Source organism: Heterodontus francisci, chromosome 4 (assembly GCF_036365525.1).
Source record: "Heterodontus francisci isolate sHetFra1 chromosome 4, sHetFra1.hap1, whole genome shotgun sequence".
NCBI classification, from domain to species: Eukaryota; Metazoa; Chordata; class Chondrichthyes; order Heterodontiformes; family Heterodontidae; genus Heterodontus; species Heterodontus francisci.
The window spans coordinates 202,684,915-202,705,398 of record NC_090374.1 but is presented as its reverse complement, the minus strand read 5'-3'; the positions used below and the strand labels follow the sequence as shown (position 1 = coordinate 202,705,398).

At 44.2% G+C, this 20,484-nt stretch overlaps 1 protein-coding gene across 1 annotated transcript in view; it reads left to right on the top strand.

Moving 5' to 3' along the window:
* The window catches only part of frem1a (Fras1 related extracellular matrix 1a), a 356,873-nt gene that overhangs the window by 148,713 nt on the left and 187,676 nt on the right, over positions 1-20,484 (top strand). The window contains exon 14 of the mRNA XM_068030756.1: positions 2,598-2,806. Coding sequence (XP_067886857.1) covers positions 2,598-2,806 — 209 coding nt within the window. The remainder of the gene's footprint in view (positions 1-2,597; positions 2,807-20,484) is intronic.

Genomic DNA, 20,484 nt, shown 5'->3' with positions numbered 1-20,484 from the left:
GGAGAGTGGGCAATGAGGGCGGGAGGGTGTTGCTGCAGGGGTGGCTGAGGCTGCCAAGGGCCCTCTGTGAGCTACAGATTTCCCACAGAGGAGGCCCCTCCCAAACCTGCAGGGAAGTCACCTCGTTTTACTGGATGACCTCCCCATGTGGTGGAGGCCCCTCCCGCTGCTGGTTTAATTCTAGTGGCAGTGGGAAGAGGCCCTTAACTGGCCAATAATTGGGCACTTAAGGGTCTCAATTGGCCTCTGGGCGGGAAGGCCGTCGTTGGTCTTTCCCAGCCGACTTAATCACGGTGCAGCAGGAAGGTGACAGCACCCCAGCACCCACCCACCCCCCCCGCCCCCCGCACTTCCCGTTGCTAGTCTATGGGCTTCCCTGCCACCTAGCCCACCTCCCGGGGAGCCCATTAAAGTCAATGTGTGCACCTGCTAAAAGAGGTATGATTAGATTGGCAGCCTAACTAATCAGCCTCCAGCTGGGGCAGGAAATATCAACAGATACACTGTGACTATGATGTTAGGGTTTGGTCAAGCTTGCTACATAAATTATGTTTTGATGAATAACTGTATGTCAAGTATAATCTTTTGTATCTGTTGATCAAATTCTAGATGTGGGCTAGTTTCCCACGACCTATCCTGGTGGTGATTATGATGGTATATGGACAATAAGAATGCATATATGAGAGATAGACACCATGTTCCTGCATTGTTATATATTCTTAAAAAGTCTGCCTAATCCAAACCCAAAATGATCCAATTTATCAAAATTGGTCCAATTATGGGAATGCACAAATTCTAAGGTGGGAATTTTTGCACAACACATAGTCCCAATGTTATAATCTATATTATATGTTACAATGTCATAAACCATATGTTCACCTTAGAAGATCTCAGACAATTCAAAATTAGGTGAGGAATCTTTGGTAGCATATAGTGTATCATTAACAATTTTACTGCACAACAGTCCACTGCCCCCTTTATCCACTGACACAAGAGAACATAGACACACGCTAAGACAACAGGAATTGCAGATCCCTGTCATGTCAAGTCAGGTCAATTGCTACAAAGTTATTTCTGATAATTCATCCAACTTTATTCAATTGCCTCCAGCAACACAAGCAGTTGCTTGCTCCAGACGTTATGCAATTGAACAGAGGGGCATCATTGAAGGACAGATCAACTTGAAACCAAAATGAACTAAATTTGAGAAAAATTGTGTTTTTAAGAATTGCCCCAAATAACTAAATTGTGTTGGTTTAGTTTTTCACTTGACTCATCATTGCCAAGAATTGTCATGAGGAGTGATTTATGACATTGTAACATATAATACAGATTATAAGATTGGATTCTGTATTCTATTTGGGGGCAGCACAGTGGCGCAGTGGCTATCACCACAGCCTCACAGCTCCAGTGACCTGGGTTCAGTTCTGGGTACTGCATGTGCGGAATCTGCAAGTTCTCCCTGTGTCTGCGTGAGTTTCCTCCGGGTGCTCCGGTTTCCTCCCACGTGCCAAAGACTTGCAGGTTGATAGGTAAATTGGCCGTTGTAAAAATTGCCCCTTGTGTAGGTAGGTGGTAGGAGAATTGAGGGAAAGTGGGAATGTGAGAGGGGAAAAATGGGATTAATATAGGATTAGTATAAATGGGTGGTTGATGGTTGGCGCGGACTTGTTTGGACGAAGGGCCCGTTTTGGTGCGATGAGTGGTGCAGTGGTTAGCACCGCAGCCTCACAGCTCCAGCAACCCGGGTTCGGTTCTGGGTACTGTGTGCGGAGTTTGCAAGTTCTCCCTGTGACTGCGTGGGTTTCCGCCGGGTGCTCTGGTTTCCTCCCACAGCCAAAGACTTGCGGGTTGATAGGTAAATTGCCCCTAGTGTGTGTAAGTGGTAGGAGAATTGAGGGAAGGTGGGTATGTGGTAGGGAATATGGGATTAATGTAGGATTAGTATAAATGGGTGGTTGATGGTCGGCACAGACTCGGTGGGCCAAAGAGCCTGTTTCAGTGCTGTATTTCTCTATGACTCTATTGTGCCGAAATTCCCAGAATGACTACAAAATCGCTCTGTATTACTGGCCCTTTTAGGTAGGAATTTTGTCTTATCTGCTGTTGCATCATTCACATGATATAACCACTGTCATCTTGAAAAGACCCTTACGATAGGCACTGTTGGACTACATTGTCAGAGATAACTTTTTAGCACAGCACATAAACAACAGAACTACCAAACATTATGTAACATTAATAGTTAATTTGAGTGGACTGTGAATTGTAACATAACCTCCATTAGGCTAAAATATAACCATCTTCTCTGACCTCTTTGGGCTACATGGAGAATACTCACTCTCTTTTATTGTTGAGTAATAGACCCTCAATTTCCCTTGGATTGTTCCAATCTTCTGCTCTAACTTTGGCAGGAAATTACCAAGCCCCCTCATCCCAACACCCCAAGAAATAGCTGTTTTAGACAATTGTTATTTCTTTGGAAGGTTCTGCTAATCTCCCACTGAAGAACACTCGTGGAAACTCGAAGCAGTAGTTTCTGTTTGCACCTGAAACAACGGCTAAAAATGAAAACTTGCTTTTTCCTTTCTTTTCAGATATTTACAAAGCAACTGAACGTTGAGGAAGGGGGTACAGGTCAGATTACTGTGGACCACATGCTGGTGACTGATGTTGACACCAAGGAGGACCATATCAGGGTCATGCTTCAAAAGAAACCAGTACATGGAGTAGTAGAAGTGGATGGAGTTTCCATGATTGAAGGGAACATGTTCACCTTAGAAGATCTTAGACAATTCAAAATTAGGTGAGGGATCTTTGTTAGCATATGGTGTACCATTAACAATTTTACTGCACAATAGTCACCAGAGGTACGTTGGGCATAAATAGTTTGAGGAAGACGGGTAGGCGAAGTAGGTTTCACATTCATTTTACATCAGGAAACCAGAGTTTGTATCTAGCCCAGTCTGAAGGGATGAAAGATTCTTCTCTTTGCCTGGTACAAGGGTGTTTAGTGAATTGCAATAGCATCTCAGTCCAGCTCTTAGTTGCTGAGAATCACAAAACAGAGTTACAGAACTGACTCATAATCCAACACTATTTAGCACCGAAATGGTAGAATCATTGAGAAGGGCTACAAAAATGGCTGGTATGTAAAGTGAAAATGTTTAAATTATCATCATAAAATGTCTTGTCAAACCTAAGTAATTGTTTAGTTATAAATGCTTATTTTCAAAGTTTGCCTTAAAGAATACACTCTTTATAGTTACTTAGTTGTTAACTATGGATTGTGAAATATATGGTCTTGCACAGGCTAAAAGGTTCACAGTTGTAGCGGAATAATAATCAGACAATCTGTGTCACTGTTTTTACAGGGTCCCATCAATGTAAATATGAAATCTTTTGGGAATGACAAACATTACAGGGTCATGAATTGCTCTAGCTGTGAACAGATCTGCTTTGGCATTGAAACATTATACATAAAATAAATGTGTAATTTTTAAATATATATATGTACAAATACTGTGTATGGTTGCATTGAACATTGAATCATAGAATCGTAGAATGGAGGCCATTTGGTCTGTCATGTTCATGTCGGTTCTCTGCGAGATCAGCTCACCTGTTCCCACACAGCTGTCTTTTCCCCATAGCCCTGCAATATTTTTCTCTTTAGATAATTGTCCAATTCTCTTTGGAATGCCTCGACTGAATCAGCCTCCACCACACCACACTCTCCGGCAGTGCTTTCCAGATCCAAACCACTCGCTGCGTGAAACGTTTTTCCTCATGTTGACAATCACCTTAAATCGATGTCCGCCTGGTTCTCGATCCTTCTGCCGAAGGGAACAGTTTTCCCCTCTCTACTTTGTCCTGCACCCCCTTTAGAATTGTATCTTTTAACTTATATTACCTCTCCTCATTCTTCCTACAAAAATGAATCACTTCACACTTTTGTGCATTAAATTTCATTCTGCCATTTGATTTTGAACACCTCTATCAAATCTCCTCTTAATCTTCTCTTCTCCAAGGAGAACAGACCCAGTTTCTCCAACCTATCCATGTAACTGAAGTTCCTCATTCCTGGGGCTATTCTCATGAATCTTTTCTGTACCCTCTCTAATGCCTTAACCTCCTTCCAAAAGTGTGATCCCCAGAACTGGACACAATACTCCAGTTGAGGCCAAACCGGTGTTTTATTCAGGTTTATCATAACTTCCTTGTTTTTGTACTCTATGCCCCTATTTATAAAGTCGGCATCCCATATGCTTTATTAACTGCTTTCTCTACCTGCCCTACCACTTTCAATGATTTGTGTTTATATACCCCCAGGTACCTCTGCACCTGCACCCCCTTTAGAATTGTATCCTTTAACTTATATTGCCTCTCCTCATTCTTCGTACCAAAATGAATCACTTCACACTTTTCTGCATTAAATTTCATTCTGCCATTTGTCCACCCATTCCACCAGCCTGTCTATGTCCTTTTGAAGTTTATTACTATCCTCCTCACAGTTCACAATACTTCCAAGTTTAGTGTCATCTGCAAATTTTGAAATCATTCCCTGTCCACCTGGGTTATTAATATATATCAAGAAAAGCAGAGGTCCTAATATCGATCTCTGGGGACCCCACTATATACCTCCACCAGTCAGAAAAACAACCATTGACATCTACTGTCTGTTTCCTGTCACTCAGCCAATTTCATATCCCATTTATTCCATATGCTGTAACTTTGCTGACAAGCCAGTTATGTGGCTGTTTATCAAATGTCTTTTGGAAATCCATGTACACCACATCAACCGCATTGCCCCCATCGACCCTCTCTGTTACCTCATCAAAAAACTCAAGCAAGTTAGTTAAACACTACCTTCCCTTAACAAATCTATGCTGGCTCTCCTTAATTAACCTATATTTGTCCAAGTGACTGTTACTGCTGAATGTCAAGGGGAGATGGTCAGATTCTCTGTTGTTTGAGATGGTCATTGCCTGGCACTTGATGGCGCGAATGTTACTTGCTACTTATCAGCCTCAGCCTAAATGTTGTCCAAGTCTTGCTGCATATGGACTCGGACTACTTCAGTATCTGAGGAGTCCTGACTGATGCTGAACATTGTGCAATCATCAGCGAACATCCCCACTTTGGACCTTATGATGGAGGGAAGGTCATTGATGATGGTTGGGCCTCGGACATTACCCTGAGGAACTCCTGCAGTGATGTCCTGGGACTGAGATGATTGGCCTCCAACAACCACAACCATCTTCCTTTGTGCTAGGTATGACTCCAAGCAGCAGAGAGTTTCCCCCCTGATTCCCATTGAGTTCAATTTTGCAAGGGTTCCTTGATGCCATACTCGGTCAAATGCTGCATTGATGTCACTCACCTCTAGAATGCAGCTCTTTTTGTCCATGTTTGGACCAAGATTGTAATGATGCCCGGAGCCAAGTGGCCCAGACTGAAACCAAACTGAGCATTAGTGAGCAGGTTATTGCTGTGTAACTGTCACTTGATAACACTATTAATGACACCTTCCATCACTTTGCTGATAATGGAGAGTAGACTGATGGGGCAGTAATTGGCTGGATTGTACTGCTTTTTGTGGACAGGACATACCTGGAGCAATTTTCCACATTGTTGGGTAGATGGTAGTGTTGTAGCTGTACTGGAACAGATTGGCTAGGGGCTAGGTAGCTCTGCAGCACAAGTCTTCAGTATTCCTGCTGGGATGTTGTCAGGGCCTTTGCTGGATCCAGTGTCTCAGATTGATGGCTTCTAGTTATGGACCGGAATTTTACATTGGGCAGGACGCCCACCTACCGGCTGAAAAGCCAGGGGAAAGCCCACTTCCACTGGGCCTGGGAAGCTACACCAGGATTTTATGCTCCCCAGGCCGTTAATTGGTTTTGGCCAGGACATCCACCTTATTGAGACAAGAAGTCCCGCCTAATGGAGCTGCCAGCCAATCAGCGAGCTAGCAGCTCTTAGTCCCAGTAGCGCCATCGGGAGCGGCGGCCACTGCTGGGACTATACCCAGCCATCGGAGGTAAGAGGAAGGATGGCCCCAGGACTCAGGTAGTTTTTAGGGCCTCGCAGAGGACAATCAGCTGTGCCCCGACAAGGCAAGGGGGTAGGTTAGGGGTGAGGTGGAATGTTGTGTATTGGGGGCAGTTGGGGCTTTGGGGGCGGCTCTCCGTGGGTAACAGGGTGCCCGATCAGGATGGCCCCTCCCCCTCCCAGCCCGCAAGAAGGCCACCTGGTTTTACCAGTCGGGATTCTTGTGGCCTTTGCTGTCCGGCCACCAAGGGTAAAGTGCCCACAGCGGCAGGAGGAAGCCCTTAAATGGTAGTTAATTGGCCACTTAAGGGCCTTGATTGACCTGGGGTGGGCAAGCCATTTCTGGCTGCTGCCACCCCCCACCACCAGCCCGCTCGTTGGCGAGGTCATAAAATTCTGGTCATGCTCTTTCCCACAAGTGGAAACATTCTCTCTGTAACCAGTCTATCATAATCTTTCATCATTTTAAAGACTTTTATTAGGTTACCCATCAGCCTTCCCTTTTCAAGAGAAACAAAACCAAGCCTGTTCATCTTTTCCTGCGACGTGTACCCGTGCATTTCCGCACCCTCTCCAGTGCCTCTATATCCTTTTCTATAATATAGTGATATCCATGAGGGGAGTTAGAAAGATATGAGTCTAGAGCTGGGGCAAAGGGAAACCTTAGGGAAAGTTTGGCCCAGTGAACTAGCGGAAGGGAGGGAAGCAGCAGAGGCAACAGCATCTCAATCTTAGTAACAAAGAGGTCCTTGAGCGCTCACTTGTTGTTGGAGGTGAAACATAGAAACATAGAAAATAAGAGCTGGAGTAGACCATTTGGTCCTTCAGGCCTGCTCCGCCATTCAAAAAAGATCATGGCTGATTGTCTAATTCAGTACCCTGTTCCCGCTTTCTGCCCATATCCCTTGATCCCTGTGGCATTAAGAAATATATCTATCTCCTTCTTGAATATATTTAATGACTTGGCCTCCATTGCCTTCTGCGGTAGAGAATTCCACAGGTTCACCACCCTCTGAGTGAAGAAATTTCTCCTCATCTCGGTTCTAAATGGCATACCCCGTATCCTGAGACTGTGACCCCTGGTTCTGGACTCCCCGGCCATCGGGAACATCCTCCCTGCATCTAGCCTGTCTAGTCCTGTTAGAATGTTACAGGTTTCTATGAGATCCCCTCTCATTCTTCTAAACTATCGTGAATATAGGCCTAGTCGACCCAATCTCTCCTCATATGTCAGTCCTGTCATCCCAGGAATTAGCCTCATAAATCCTCTTTGCACTCCCTCCATGGCAAGAACATCCTTCCTCAGATAAGGAGACCAAAACTGCACACAATACTCCAGATGTGGTCTCACCAAGGCCCTGTATAACTGCAATAAGACATCCTTGCTCCTGTACGCAAATCCTCTTGCAATGAAGGCCAACATACCATTCACCTTCCTAGTTGCTTGCTGCACCTGAATGCTTGCTTTCAGTGATTGGTGTACAAGGACACCCAGGTCTCGTTGCACCTCCCCTGTCCATCTATCACCATTCGGATAATCTGTCTTTCTGTTTTTACAACCAAAGTGGATAACATCACATTTATTCACGTTATACTGCATCTGCCCACTCACACAACTTGTCCAAATCGCATTGGAGCCTCTTTGCATCCTCCTCATAGCTCACATCCCCCCCAGCTTTGTGCTGTCTGCAAACTTGGAAATGTTACATTTAGTTCGCTCACCCAAGTCATGAATATATATTGTGAATAGCTGGGGCCCAAGCACTGATCACTGCAGTACCCCACTAGTCACCGCCTGTCACCCGGAAAAAGACCCATTTATTCCTACTCTCTGTTTCCTGTCGCACAGTGGTGCAGTGGTTAGCATCGCAGCCTCACAGCTCCAGCGACCCGGGTTCAATTCCGGGTACTGCCTGTGTGGAGTTTGCAAGTTCTCCCTGTGTCTGCGTGGGTTTCCTCCGGGTGCTCCGGTTTCCTCCCACATGCCAAAGACTTGCAGGTTGATAGGTAAATTGGCCATTAGAAATTGCCCCTAGTATAGGTAGGTGGTAGGGAAAATATAGGGACAGGTGGGGATGTGGTAGGAATATGGGATTAGTGTAGGATTAGTATAAATGGGTGGTTGATGGTCGGCACAGACTCGGTGGGCCGAAGGGCCTGTTTCAGTGCTGTATCTCTAAACCAATTCTCAATCCATGCCGGTATATTACCCCAATCCCATGTGCTTTAATTTTGCACACTAACCTCTTATGTGGGACCTTATCAAAAGCCTTCTGAAAATCCAAATACACCACATCCACTGGTTCTCCCTTATCTATTCGACTAGTTACATCCTCATAAAACTCCAGTAGATTTTTTAAGCATGATTTCCCCTTCATAAACCCAAGCTGACTTTTCCTAATCCCATTTATGCTTTCTAGGTGTTCTGCTATCACATCCTTTATAATAGACTCTATTAGGATGGAGGGGATAGGGAAAGATTAATTTAAGAAGATGATTGTCGTGGAGAAGAGAAACCAGGGGTTATCTTTGCATTCCAGGATGATCCTGGAATAGTAAGCAGTTTTGGCAGAGGAGAGGAAGACCCAATTCTGTTTTATGTGGTCCAGCCAGATCTGGTGATGAATGGCTGAGCCAGTTATTCTCCATAAACCTTCAAGTCTGCGTCCTTGGACTTAATGGAGCTGGAATAATGGGGAACAACACGTTGAGAAGGAGTTATGATTTTAATGGGGAAAATGTGGGCGGCACAGTGGCGCAGTGGTTAGCACCACAGCCTCACAGCTCCAGCGACCCGTGTTCAATTCTGGGTACTGCCTGTGTGGAGTTTGCAAGTTCTCCCTGTGTCTGTGTGGGTTTTCTCCGGGTGCTCCAGTTTCCTCCCACCTCCAAAAGACTTGCAGGTTGATAGGTAAATTGGCCATTGTAAATTGCCCCTAGTGTAGGTAAGTGGTCGGAGAATAGTGGGGATGTGGTAGAGAATATGGGATTAATGTAGGGTTAGTATAAATGGGTGGTTGTTGGTCGGCACAGACTTGGTGGGCCGAAGGGCCTGTTTCAGTGCTGTCTCTCTAAATAAATAAATAAAAAAATAAAAAGGGCATCAAAGGTGGATGTGAGGATGTGCTTGAGCAGATTAATAGTTGCAGAGATGATGCCGTGAATAGATGGCCAAAGGCAGTTTGGAATTTGGAAGTGCAATTGTCAGTGACTTAAGGGAGAGTTTTCCAGGGATGGACATGGAATGAAGTGGGGTTTAGACGGGGAAGGGGGTTGGGGAGCGATACAAGGAAGTGATCAGAGATGGCCTTACATGTGATTAACATGATGGGAGTTGAGGCTTAACAAGATGGCAATTTGATGGGGTATGAATGTGAGTTTACATGGCGGGAGAGAATGAGCAATGCTCTCAGTTGTGAGAGAGCACGACGAGTTGAGATAGAGGTTAAAGTCACCAAACATTAGAAGTCTCTCAGTGCAGAGGCTGTGGGAACAAATTCGCAAAGACATCTCGGTGAGAAATTTGGCATGGTACTTGGGTGGACATCAGGGTTTGGCAACATATCCGTACATAGACACATGACTGGTAATTTCTGGGACAAGGAATTTCCCTTCCTCTTTACGACCAGACTGACTTTAAAAAGATCACACTCTCAGTTTCACAGCTGACAGGTGCTGAGAGTGGGAACAGCAGTTTCTGAACTTCGGACAGATTCAGGGTTTTCTGGCAGGTTCCGATTTTTTTTTTAAAAGCTTGCCAGAAAACCCCGATTCTGTCTGAAGTTCAGAAACTGCTATTCCCGCTGTCAGTAATGGTCAGAGTGAGAGAGACAGAGGAGGGAGAGAGAGGGGTTGTGAGAGAGAGGGAGGGGGAGAGAGAAGGGATGTGTGAGAGAGAGGGACAGAGAGAGAGGGGGTGAGGGAGGAGGAGAGGGAGCAGAAGGGGGGGTAGAGAGAGAGGGGGAGAGGGAAGGACATAGAGGGAGGAGAGAGAGATGGAAACACAGGGGAGAGAGAGAGGGGTGAGAGGTGGACACAGAGAAAAGATAGGGATTGACACAGAAAGGGAGCAAGAGGGGAGAGAAAGAAATCAAGATCACTCCTGACAGATGGACATCTATCTGGATTCTCTGCAACGCTGCATCAAGTGTGCGGGCAGACAATGATTATTTGTGCAAGCAAAAACAATACCAGGCATCTCACTAAATAGTTAAAAATGCATTTTAAATCGGACTGTGTGTTGATGGCATTAGGTTAGCTAATACACTTTCTATACAGATGAATCACCCCCATGTCTGTGGCTGAGTCAATAATTTTGTCAGATGTTCATGGTGCAACATGTTGGTGCCTATCCCTGGTGGGCATGAGAGATCATGCATTTTAAAGGAGAGTTGGGAGGCTTGGAACAAGATGAGATGCTCAAAGGTGCCAGAGCAATAGTGAGTAAAGCAAGATGTGATTTAGTGATAAGACCCACACTGCCACCACGGGGTGTGCGTTGGGCAAGTGGTGGAAGGTATTGCCAGGAGGTCGGGGCAGGAGGGGGGTGCTTCATTAAGGGGAAGGTGTCATCATTCATCAGCCAGGTTTCCATCAAGGCCATGATGTCAATGCAATCATCCACAATAGGTTCATGGATGGCAAGGGGATCTGGAGAAGGGCGACAATAACCGATCCACAGGGTTAGCATTGGGGGAGGTAAATGGGATGGAAAGGAGATTGGCAAGCTTAGTCCTCAATGGGGGTGCTGGGCAGAAAGGGCAGTGAGAGAGTAGGATGGGGCATTTGGGGTTGTAAGAGGCACTCCTGCTGGCAGTGTCATATTACAGAATTGCCCACGTAAGGCAGTGCAAAGATGTTTCATTCTATATGTTGCATCATTATTGAGAAACTCATCAGTATGACACACTGGATATAATTTTAAACCCCAAAATAAGTGGATTTGGCTGGTTAAAATGTTAAAAATTTCAAATCCGACCCTAACCAACCTTGAACTTACCAACAACTGGTTTTGATAGAGAAGGGACAAGGGGTGAGCGATCAATTTGCTCTCAGGAGTTAACTCATCAAATGAAACATTTTAACGAGGCCGATTGCCTCCATTTAACAAGATTTATATTTTTAACTCATGTCAGACAGGTTTCCCAAACCCAGGAATTCAGGCGGGTGGGAAGTGCCAGATGCATCAGCACTGCTTGTGAGTCCAGTTTAGCAGAAATGTTTCTTCCAGACCCAACGAGCGTCCCTGTAAAATCAAACTGTTTTGTGATTGCCTTTAAGAGTAATGTACCTTTAAGAGTGTAGTATGCTAATGAGCCAAGTACCAGGATGTGGTCATGTGACTATGTGCTAAGCTCACTCTATAACTGTAACACCAAGAGGCAAGTCCTGTAAATAATTAACTCTGCACTGTATATGTTAGTTAGCTGTTTAAAAAAACCTGCTGAGATCTTCATTCAACTGAACTCCATGCATCTCATTTATGTTGCATCAGACAACAGAAAACGCTTCTGATTACATGGTGGCAGCTGTGGTAAGAAGACAAAATCCAAAATTGAATACCACAGGAAAATAGCTTTAAAAACTAGCTACAGCCAAAAGACAGAAAGTTAAAAGAAACACTGACCCAAACAGTGCAAAGAAGAAAAAAAATCACCTCCAGCTCTGGAAGACAGAGCTGAATGACAGGCTGAAAATTAATCACTGTGAGTGGGTGAGTCAGTGTGCCATAGGTACAGGAATCCCAGTTTAAAACAAAAAACTTTGAGGTGCTTGAAATGTTGATTTTTTTTAAAAAGTCTCAGTAAAAGAAAAAAAGGAAAAACCCAATCCCTATCTCAGGCTGATTGATTGTTTTCAAAGGCTCCCCCATGTTGATCCATTGCAGGAGGCGCCTGATAGCAAAAAGCACGGGAATCCTCCATTCATGCAGCTTGCAGTTAAAACAATAAATAGAAACCCATTAAATCACCCCAGTGTAAAGAGCTTTCACTCACTAAGCCAGAGTTTAAAAAACCTCATAAAACCACTCAAGCATGAAGAATTGCCTATTCCGGCACAGACACGATGGGCCAATTGGCCTCTTTCTCTGCTGCAAACTGTCTATGATTCTATGAATGGCTGTAAAAGCAAGCTCTAGCAGAAAAAAAGCACTTGAAATATATATTGCACAGCTATATAAACAGACAGACTAGTGTGCTGGAAGCTACGTAAACAGGAAGCCCTCTAAGCACCTTCCCCTGTCAATCAAAGCAGCCAGTCTACAGAACAGAGCTACTTTAAGGGAAAGCAGTACAGAGTCACAGAACCGGATCTTAAAGCAACTTTTAAAGCAAAAGAACAGCAGACAGATGGATACCGATTTTCCCAGCATGAATTGGATGTCCAATCCAAGTTCCAGCTGTTCCAACAAAGAATGAAGTTATGCTTCACAGACCAAGTAATTTGAAGACCAGGAAAGCAAGCTGTAAAATAATGATAGCAATTGGAAATGAGGGATTACACAGGATCAATACCTTATGCATATCTGAAGAGAACTATAAAAATCCCACAAAGATATGGAAAGTGCTGGAACATCAGCTCCAATTAAGAGAGAATTTTCGAATTCACCACCTAGAATTGGATGTCCTACAGACAACCGCCACAGGAATCAATAAACCCCCTGTTCATCAGTAGATTCTGTAACAAGGGCAACGAGTTGATTGGTCAGACGTTGAGATGTCAGAGTGACTAATGGAGCTGGTGATTATCTCAACACCCATTGATGTATTTCAGAAATACCTCTTGGGGAAAAAGAAAGGTGACAGCATTGATGCATTGCTGGAAGAGGGCAGGAAATACAAAGTCATTGTAGCTGGACAATAGCATCTGTAAGTACAAGGTTCAGCCAACAGTATTGGCACCATAACCAGGTTGAAAAGAGCAAACAAGCTGTGTGTTAAGTGTGGTTGGTACACCCACGGTGAAGCTGTCCTGCATTTCATGACCTGCACAAGACATGATGTGCAAAATGACACTGGGCCCACCTACGCAGGAATTCTGGCTCTAAAGACACAGCCAGAAGTCATGGTCAGGCACAGACGAACAGAAGAAAGGCGCAGCAGCAGGGCAACAGCAGCAAGGAAAGTGCCAGAAACTGGTATAAATGCAAGCCGCTACACAAAATCCACGGCAAAACAGACCTGAGACAAGGCTCAGAGAGAAGTAGTTCTCAGACAAAAGATGAACAGGCATCGTGAACCTGACAAATCACGTTAATGAAGTCAAACAACTGGACGCTTTTGCCACTATTAACATCATGTACCCAAAGAAAGCTATAAAACATACACTCAAGGTTAAGATTGACACTGGAGCTAATGCAAATATTCTACCAGTCTGAATCCTCAAATATATTGAGCGGAATCATTGGAAATCCCATGCAGTAGCACACTGACAATGCAATACAGCTATGGCATGTTGGCATGGAAACCACAAATGTTCCACATCGTAGACATGAGCGGACAAGCAGTTGCAGACCAGCATGTAAGGACCTCAACATCATAATGAACCACAAGAGCATTGCCAAGGGGAATCTCCAAAGACCAGAACCCGTTCGCAGACTCTGGCCAGTAGCCAACGGTGCAGTCTGGAAATCCTGCAACAGCTGCGCCTTTACTTTGGCTCTCTAGAGAACCGCCAGCACCACCACTTACCTTCCGGGAGCAGAGCCGAGTGGAGCAGACCTGAGGGGAGAACGCCAAGAGAGGAGCGGATAAATACAGCCCGAGAATCGCAGCCTAGACACTTACCTTCCGGGAGCAGAGTGGAGTCCAGGCGCGGAGTTTTGAGAAAAGAAGAAAAAAGTAAACGGTGACATCACAGGAAAACTATAAGTTGATTGGTTGGGTAAGTAACAGCTGTTAGTGCCTGTAAATAGCTTAAAAAATAATAAGGGGAAAGTTCTTTTTTTTTAAGAAAACCTCAAAACCTTCTGTATAAGTGATAAGGTTAGTAAGTGTGTTTTTTTAATTAGTGTAATTTATTAAGGACTTGAGGTTGTAGTGGGTAGTGTTTGGAGTAGAACAAGGCCCCTAGCATAATTAGTAGCTTTTATTTAAAGGGAGTAACTAAGTAATCTAAAGGTAAGTCATGGCACGAAAGCTTGCACCCATGATATGCTCCTCCTGCGCTATGTGGGAAATCAGGGACGCTTCCAGTGTCCCTGATGACCATATGTGCAGGAAGTGTATCCATCTGCAGCTACTGGCTACCCGCATTACAGAGCTGGAGCTGTGGGTGAATTCACTGTGGAGAATCCGCGATGCTGAGATCATCGTGGATAGCACGTTAAGCCTAAGGCAAATGCTGCAAAGGCAGAAAGGGAATGGATGACCACCAGGCAGAGTAGAGGAAGGCAGGTACTGCAGGAGTCCCCTGTGGCCATCCCCCTCTCTAACAAATATACCGCTTTGGATATCGTTGGGGGAGATGGCTAGGGGAAAGCAGAAAGAGCCACGTTCATGACACCATAGGTGGCTCTGCTGCACAGGAGGAGCAGAAGAAGAGTGGCAAGGCTACAGTGATAGGGGATTCAATTGCAAGGGGAACAAACAGGCATTTCTGCGACTGCAAAAGAGACTCCAGGATGGTATGTTGCCTCCCGGGTGCAAGGGTCAAGGATGTCTCTGAGTGGCTGCGGGGCAGTCTGAGGGGGGAGGGTGAGCAGCCTGCTGTTGTGGTACATATCAATACCAATGACATAGGTAAAAAAAGGGATGAGGTCCTACAAGCTGAATATTGGGAGTTAGGATGAAAATTAAAAAGCAGGAGCTCAAAGGTAGTAATCTCAGGCTTACTACCAGTGCCATGTGGTGGCGAGAGCAGAAATAGCAGGATATATCAGATGAATATGTGGCTGGAGAAATGGTGCAGGGGGAAAGGATTCAGATTCCTGGGTTATTGGGACCACTTCTGGGGAAGGTGGGACCAGTACCAACTGGACAGGTTACATCTGGGCAGGACCAGGACCAATTTCCTCGGGGGGTGGGGGGGGTGTTTGCTAGTGCTGTCGGGGAGGATTTAAACTAGAATGGCAGGGGGATGGGAATGTGAGCAGGGAGACAGAGGAGAGGGAAACAAGGATAGAAATGAAAGACAGAATGGTAAGAAGCAAAAGTGGAAGGCAGAGAAAACAAGGGCGAGAAACAAATGGAGCCGTAGTGCAAAATAAATCTAAGATGACTAACAATGTTAAAAAAACAAGTCTAAAGGCATTGTGTTTTAATGTGCGGAGCATTTGCAATAAGGTAGATGAATTAACAATGCAAATGGATATAAACGGTTATGATACAGTAGCGATTACAGAGACATGGCTGCAAGGTGACCAAGGATGGGAACTGAACATACAGGGGTATTCAATATTTAGGAAGGACAGGCAAAAAGGGAAAGGAGGAGGGGTAGTGCTGTTCGTAAAGGAGGAAATCAATGCAATGGTGAGGAAGGATATTGTCTCGGAAAATCATGATGTGGAATCTGTATGGGCAGAGCAAAGAAACACCAAGGGGCAGAAAACATTGGTGGGGGTTGTCTATAGGCCCAAACAGTAGTGGAGATGTAAGGGATGGCATTAAACAGGAAATTAGAGACGCATGCAATAAGGGTACAACTGTAATCATGGGTGACTTTAATCAATATGTAGATTGGTCAAACCAAATTAGCAATAATACTGTGGACGAGGATTTCCTGGAGTGTGTATGTGATGGTTTTTTAGACCAATACGTTGAGCAACGAACTAGAGAACAGGCTATCCTAGACTGGGTATTGTGCAATGAGAAAGGACTAATTAACAATCTTGTTGTGCGGGGTCCCTTGGGCAGGAGCAACCATAACATGATAGAATTCTTCATTAAGATGCAGAGTGAAATAGTTGAATCTGAAACTAGGGTCCTGAATCTAAATAAACGAAACTATGAAGGTATGAGGCACGGGTTGGTCATGGTAGATTGGGGAACTTTACTAAAAGGGTTGATGGTGGATAGACAATGGATAATATTTAAAGAACATGAATTACAACAATTATTCATCCCTGTCTGGTGCAAAAATAAAACCGGAAAGGTGGCTCAACCGTGGCTTACAAAAGAAATTAGGGATAGTATTAGATCCAAAGAGGAGGCATATAAAATGGCCAGAAAAAGCAGCAAGTCTGAGGATTGGGAGCAGTTTAGAATTCAGCAAAGGAGGACAAAGAGGTTGATTAAGTGGGGGCAAATAGAATATGAGAGTAAACTTGCGGGAACATAAAAACTGACTGTAAAAGATTCTATAAATATGTGCAGAGAAAAAGATTAGTGAAGACAAATGTAGGTCAGAAATGGGGGAAATTATAATGAGGTACAAAGAAATGGCAGAACAGTTAAACACGTACTTTGGTCCTGTCTTCACAAAGGAGGACACAAATAACCTCCCAGAAATGTTAGGGAACCAAGGGTCTAATGAGAGGGAGGAACTGAAGGAAATCAGTATTAGTAAAAAAAATAGTGCAAGGGAAATTAATGGGGTTAAAGGCTGACAAATCCCCAGGGCCTGATAATCTACATCCCAAAGTACTAAAGGAAGTGGCCCTGGAAATAGTGGATGCATTGGTGGTCATCTTCCAAAATTCTATAGACTCTGGAACAGTTCCTACAGATTGGAGGGTGGCAAATGTAACCCCACTATTTAAAAAATCAGTAGTGGGGAAAATGCTAGAGTCTATTCTAAAGGATGTGATAGCAGAACACCTGAAAAGCATAAATGGGATTGGACAAAGTCAGCATGGGTTTACGAAAGGGAAATCATACTTTAAAAATCTACTGGAGTTTTTTGAGGATAAAACTAGTAGAATAGATAAGGAAGAACCAGTGGATGTGGTATATTTGGATTTTCAGGAAGCTTTAGAGAAGGTCCCACATTTTTTTAGAATTAGAATATTACAGCGCAGTACAGGCCCTTCGGCCCTCGATGTTGCGCCGATCATCTGACCTACACTATTCCATTTACATCCATAAAAGGTTACTGTGCAAAATTAAAGCACATGGGATTGGCGGTAATATACTGGCATCGATTGAGAATTGGTTGACAGACAGGAAACAGAGAGTAGGAATAAATGGGTCTTTTTCCAGGTGGTAGGCAGTGACTAGTGTGGTACTGCAGGGATCAGTGCTTGGGCCCCAGCTATTCACAATATATATTAATGACTTGGGTGAGTGAACTAAATGTGGCATTTCCAAGTTTGCAGGCGACACAAAGCTGGCGGGGGGGGGGGGGAGGAATGTGAGCTGTGAGGAGGATGCAAAGAGGCTCCAATGTGATTTGGACAAGTTGGGTGTGTGGGCAAATGCTTGGCAGATACAGTATAATGTGGATAAATGTGAGGTTATCCACTTTGATTGTAAAAACAGAAAGGCGGATTATTATCTGAATGGTGGTAGATTGGGAAAGGGGGAGGTACAACGAGACCTGGGTGTCCTTGTACACCAGTCGCTGAAAGCAAGCATTCAGGTGCAGCAAGCAATTAGGAAGGTGAATAGTATGTTGGCCTTCATTGCAAGAGGATCTGCGTACAGTAGCAAGGATGTCTTACTGCAGTTATACTGGGCCTTGGTGAGACCACATCTGGAGTATTGTGTGCAGGTTTGGTCTCCTTATCTGAGGAAGGATGTTCTTGCCTTGGAGGGAGTGCAAGGAAGATTTATTAGGCTGAAAACTGGGATGGCAGGATTGACGTATGAGGAGAGATTGGGTCGACTAGGCCTATATTCACTAGAGTTCAGAAGAATGAGAGGATATCTCACAGAAATCTATAACATTCTAACAGGACTAGACAGGCTAGATACAGAGAGGATGTTCCCATTGGCTGGGGAGTCTACAACCAGTGGTCACAGTCTCAGGATTAGGGGTATGCCATTTTGAACCGAGATGCGGAGAAATTTCTTCACTCAGAGGGTGGTTAACTTGTGGAATTTTCTACCGCAGAAGGCAGTGGAGGCCAAATCATTAAATCTATTCAGGAGGAGATAGATATATTTCTTAATGCCCAGGATTTCCCACCTGACAACTTATCAATCAGTCTGGCTGTTGCATGGGAAACCTAGAAAAACAAGTTAACACACACACTGCAGTTAAAACTCCATGGCATTCGGGAAAACCTGTACTTGCAGGTTTCCTGACCATAACTCCTCCACCCACCCTCTGAATTTACGTATTGGTAAATATTGGGACCATTGCCGCTATATATTAGAACAAAATCACACTCCTGGGAGCTTACTATAGACCCACAAACAGTCAGAGAGGGATAGAGCAGCAAATGTGCAGGCAAATCTCTGCAGAAACAATAGGGCAGTAATAATGGGGGATTTCAATTGGAATAGAATTAGTGTGAAATGCACAGAGGGAGCAGAATTCTTAAAATGCATTCAGGAGAACCTTTTTAGCCAGTACGTAGCAAGCCCAACAAGAGAAGGGGCAGCTCTGGACTTAATTTTAGGGAATGAACTGGACAGGTGGAAGGGGTATCAGTTGGGAAGCACTTGGGTAGAAGTGACCATAAGGCATTTAGATTTAGGGTTGTCATGGAAAAGGTCAAAGATAGACAAGGAATAAAAATTCTTAATTGAGGAAAAGCTAATTTTACTAAGTTGAGATATGATTTAGCTAAAGAGGACTGGAAACAGCTATGAAAGTAAATCAGTGCCAGATCACTGAGAGGCATTCACAGAAGAGATAGTGAGGGTTCAGAGCAAGTATGTTCCGTTAAAGAAAAAGCGTAGACTCAGAAATTCAGAGGCCCCTGGATGTCAAGGAGATGAAAAGAAAGGATAATGAAAACATGGAAGCTTATGACAAATACCAAAAGCTCAATACTGCAGAAAACCTAGAGGAGTATAGATAGTGTAGGAGTTAAATTCACCATTCGCCAGAGCTGGCGGGCAGCCATAAAGACAGGGCTAAATTGTGGCGAGTCGAAGAGACTTAGTAGTTGGCAGGAAAAAAGACAGAGGCGCAAGGGGAGAGCCAACTGTGCAACAGCCCCAACAAACAAATTTCTCTGCAGCACCTGTGGAAGAGCCTGTTACTCCAGAATTGGCCTTTATAGCCACTCCAGGCGCTGCTTCACAAACCACTGACCACCTCCAGGCGCGTATCCATTGTCTCTCGAGATAAGGAGGCCCAAAAGAATAAATTAAAAAGGAAATTAGGAAAGCAAAGAGAGAGCATGAGAAAATATTAGCAAATAAAATCAAGGAAAATCCAAATAATTTTTACAAAGCCATAAAGAGCAAGAGGATAATTTAAAAAATGGTAGGGCCTATTGGGGGCCATTAGGGTGTGTGTGGAGGCACAGCATGTTACTATGGTTCAAAAAAATTGTAGAAAGTTTGCGGCGCAGCAAGAGGCCACTTGGCCCATCGTTCTTAATGGTTCTTTGCATCTGTTTTCGCAAAAGAGAGGAACGATACAGACATTGTAATCAGGCAGATGGATTGTGAAATATTAGATGAACTTGACATAGTGAGAGAGGATATATTAAGGGGGAGACAGTGGCATCACTGAACCAGTAATCCAGAGACCCAGGCTATTGCCTGGGGACATGGGTTCAAATCCCACCATGACAGCTGGTGGAATTTAATTTCAGTTAATAAGTTCAATTGCTTAATTTAAAAAAAACTGAAATTACTCTCAGCAGTAATGGTGCCATGAAACTATCATCAGTTGTCGCAAAAACCTACCTGGTTCACGAATGTCCTTTAGGGAAGGAAATCTGCCTTCCTTACCTGGTCTGGCCTACATGTGACACCAGATCAGGGGAGCACACTTGCCTCAATTATTCTAGTCACATGATAATAATTCCCTTGTGTATTAATCCATCAAGAGAGCACACTGATCTCACTTATACTGCTCGCCTGGTAACATGTCGCATGTGTATTAAACCATAGGAGTAGCATGCTCACCTCACTTATATTGCTCAGCCGGTAATCTTTCCTGTTTGCATTAAACTATCAGGGGAGATCCACAGCAATGTGAACTCTTAACTGCCCTCTGAAATGGCCTAGCAAGCCAATCAGTTGTCAAGGGCAATTAGAGATGGGCCACAATTTTGGCATTGCCTGCGATTCCCATAAAAGAATAAAGAAATCGTTGAAAGAGGATAAATCCTCAAGTGCAGATGAAATGTATTCTAGGCTGTTAAGGGAAGTAAGAGAAGAAATAGTGGAGGCTCTGACCATCATTTTCCAATCCTCTCTGGCTACAGGTGTAGTGTCAAAGGACAGCCAATGTTGTACCATTGTTTAAACAGGGAGAAAGGGATAGACCAGTCAGCCTGGTGGGAAAATTATTGGAAAAATTCTGAAGAGCAGAATAAATCTTCATTTAGAAAGATATGGATTATTCAAAGACAGTTAGCATGGATTTGAA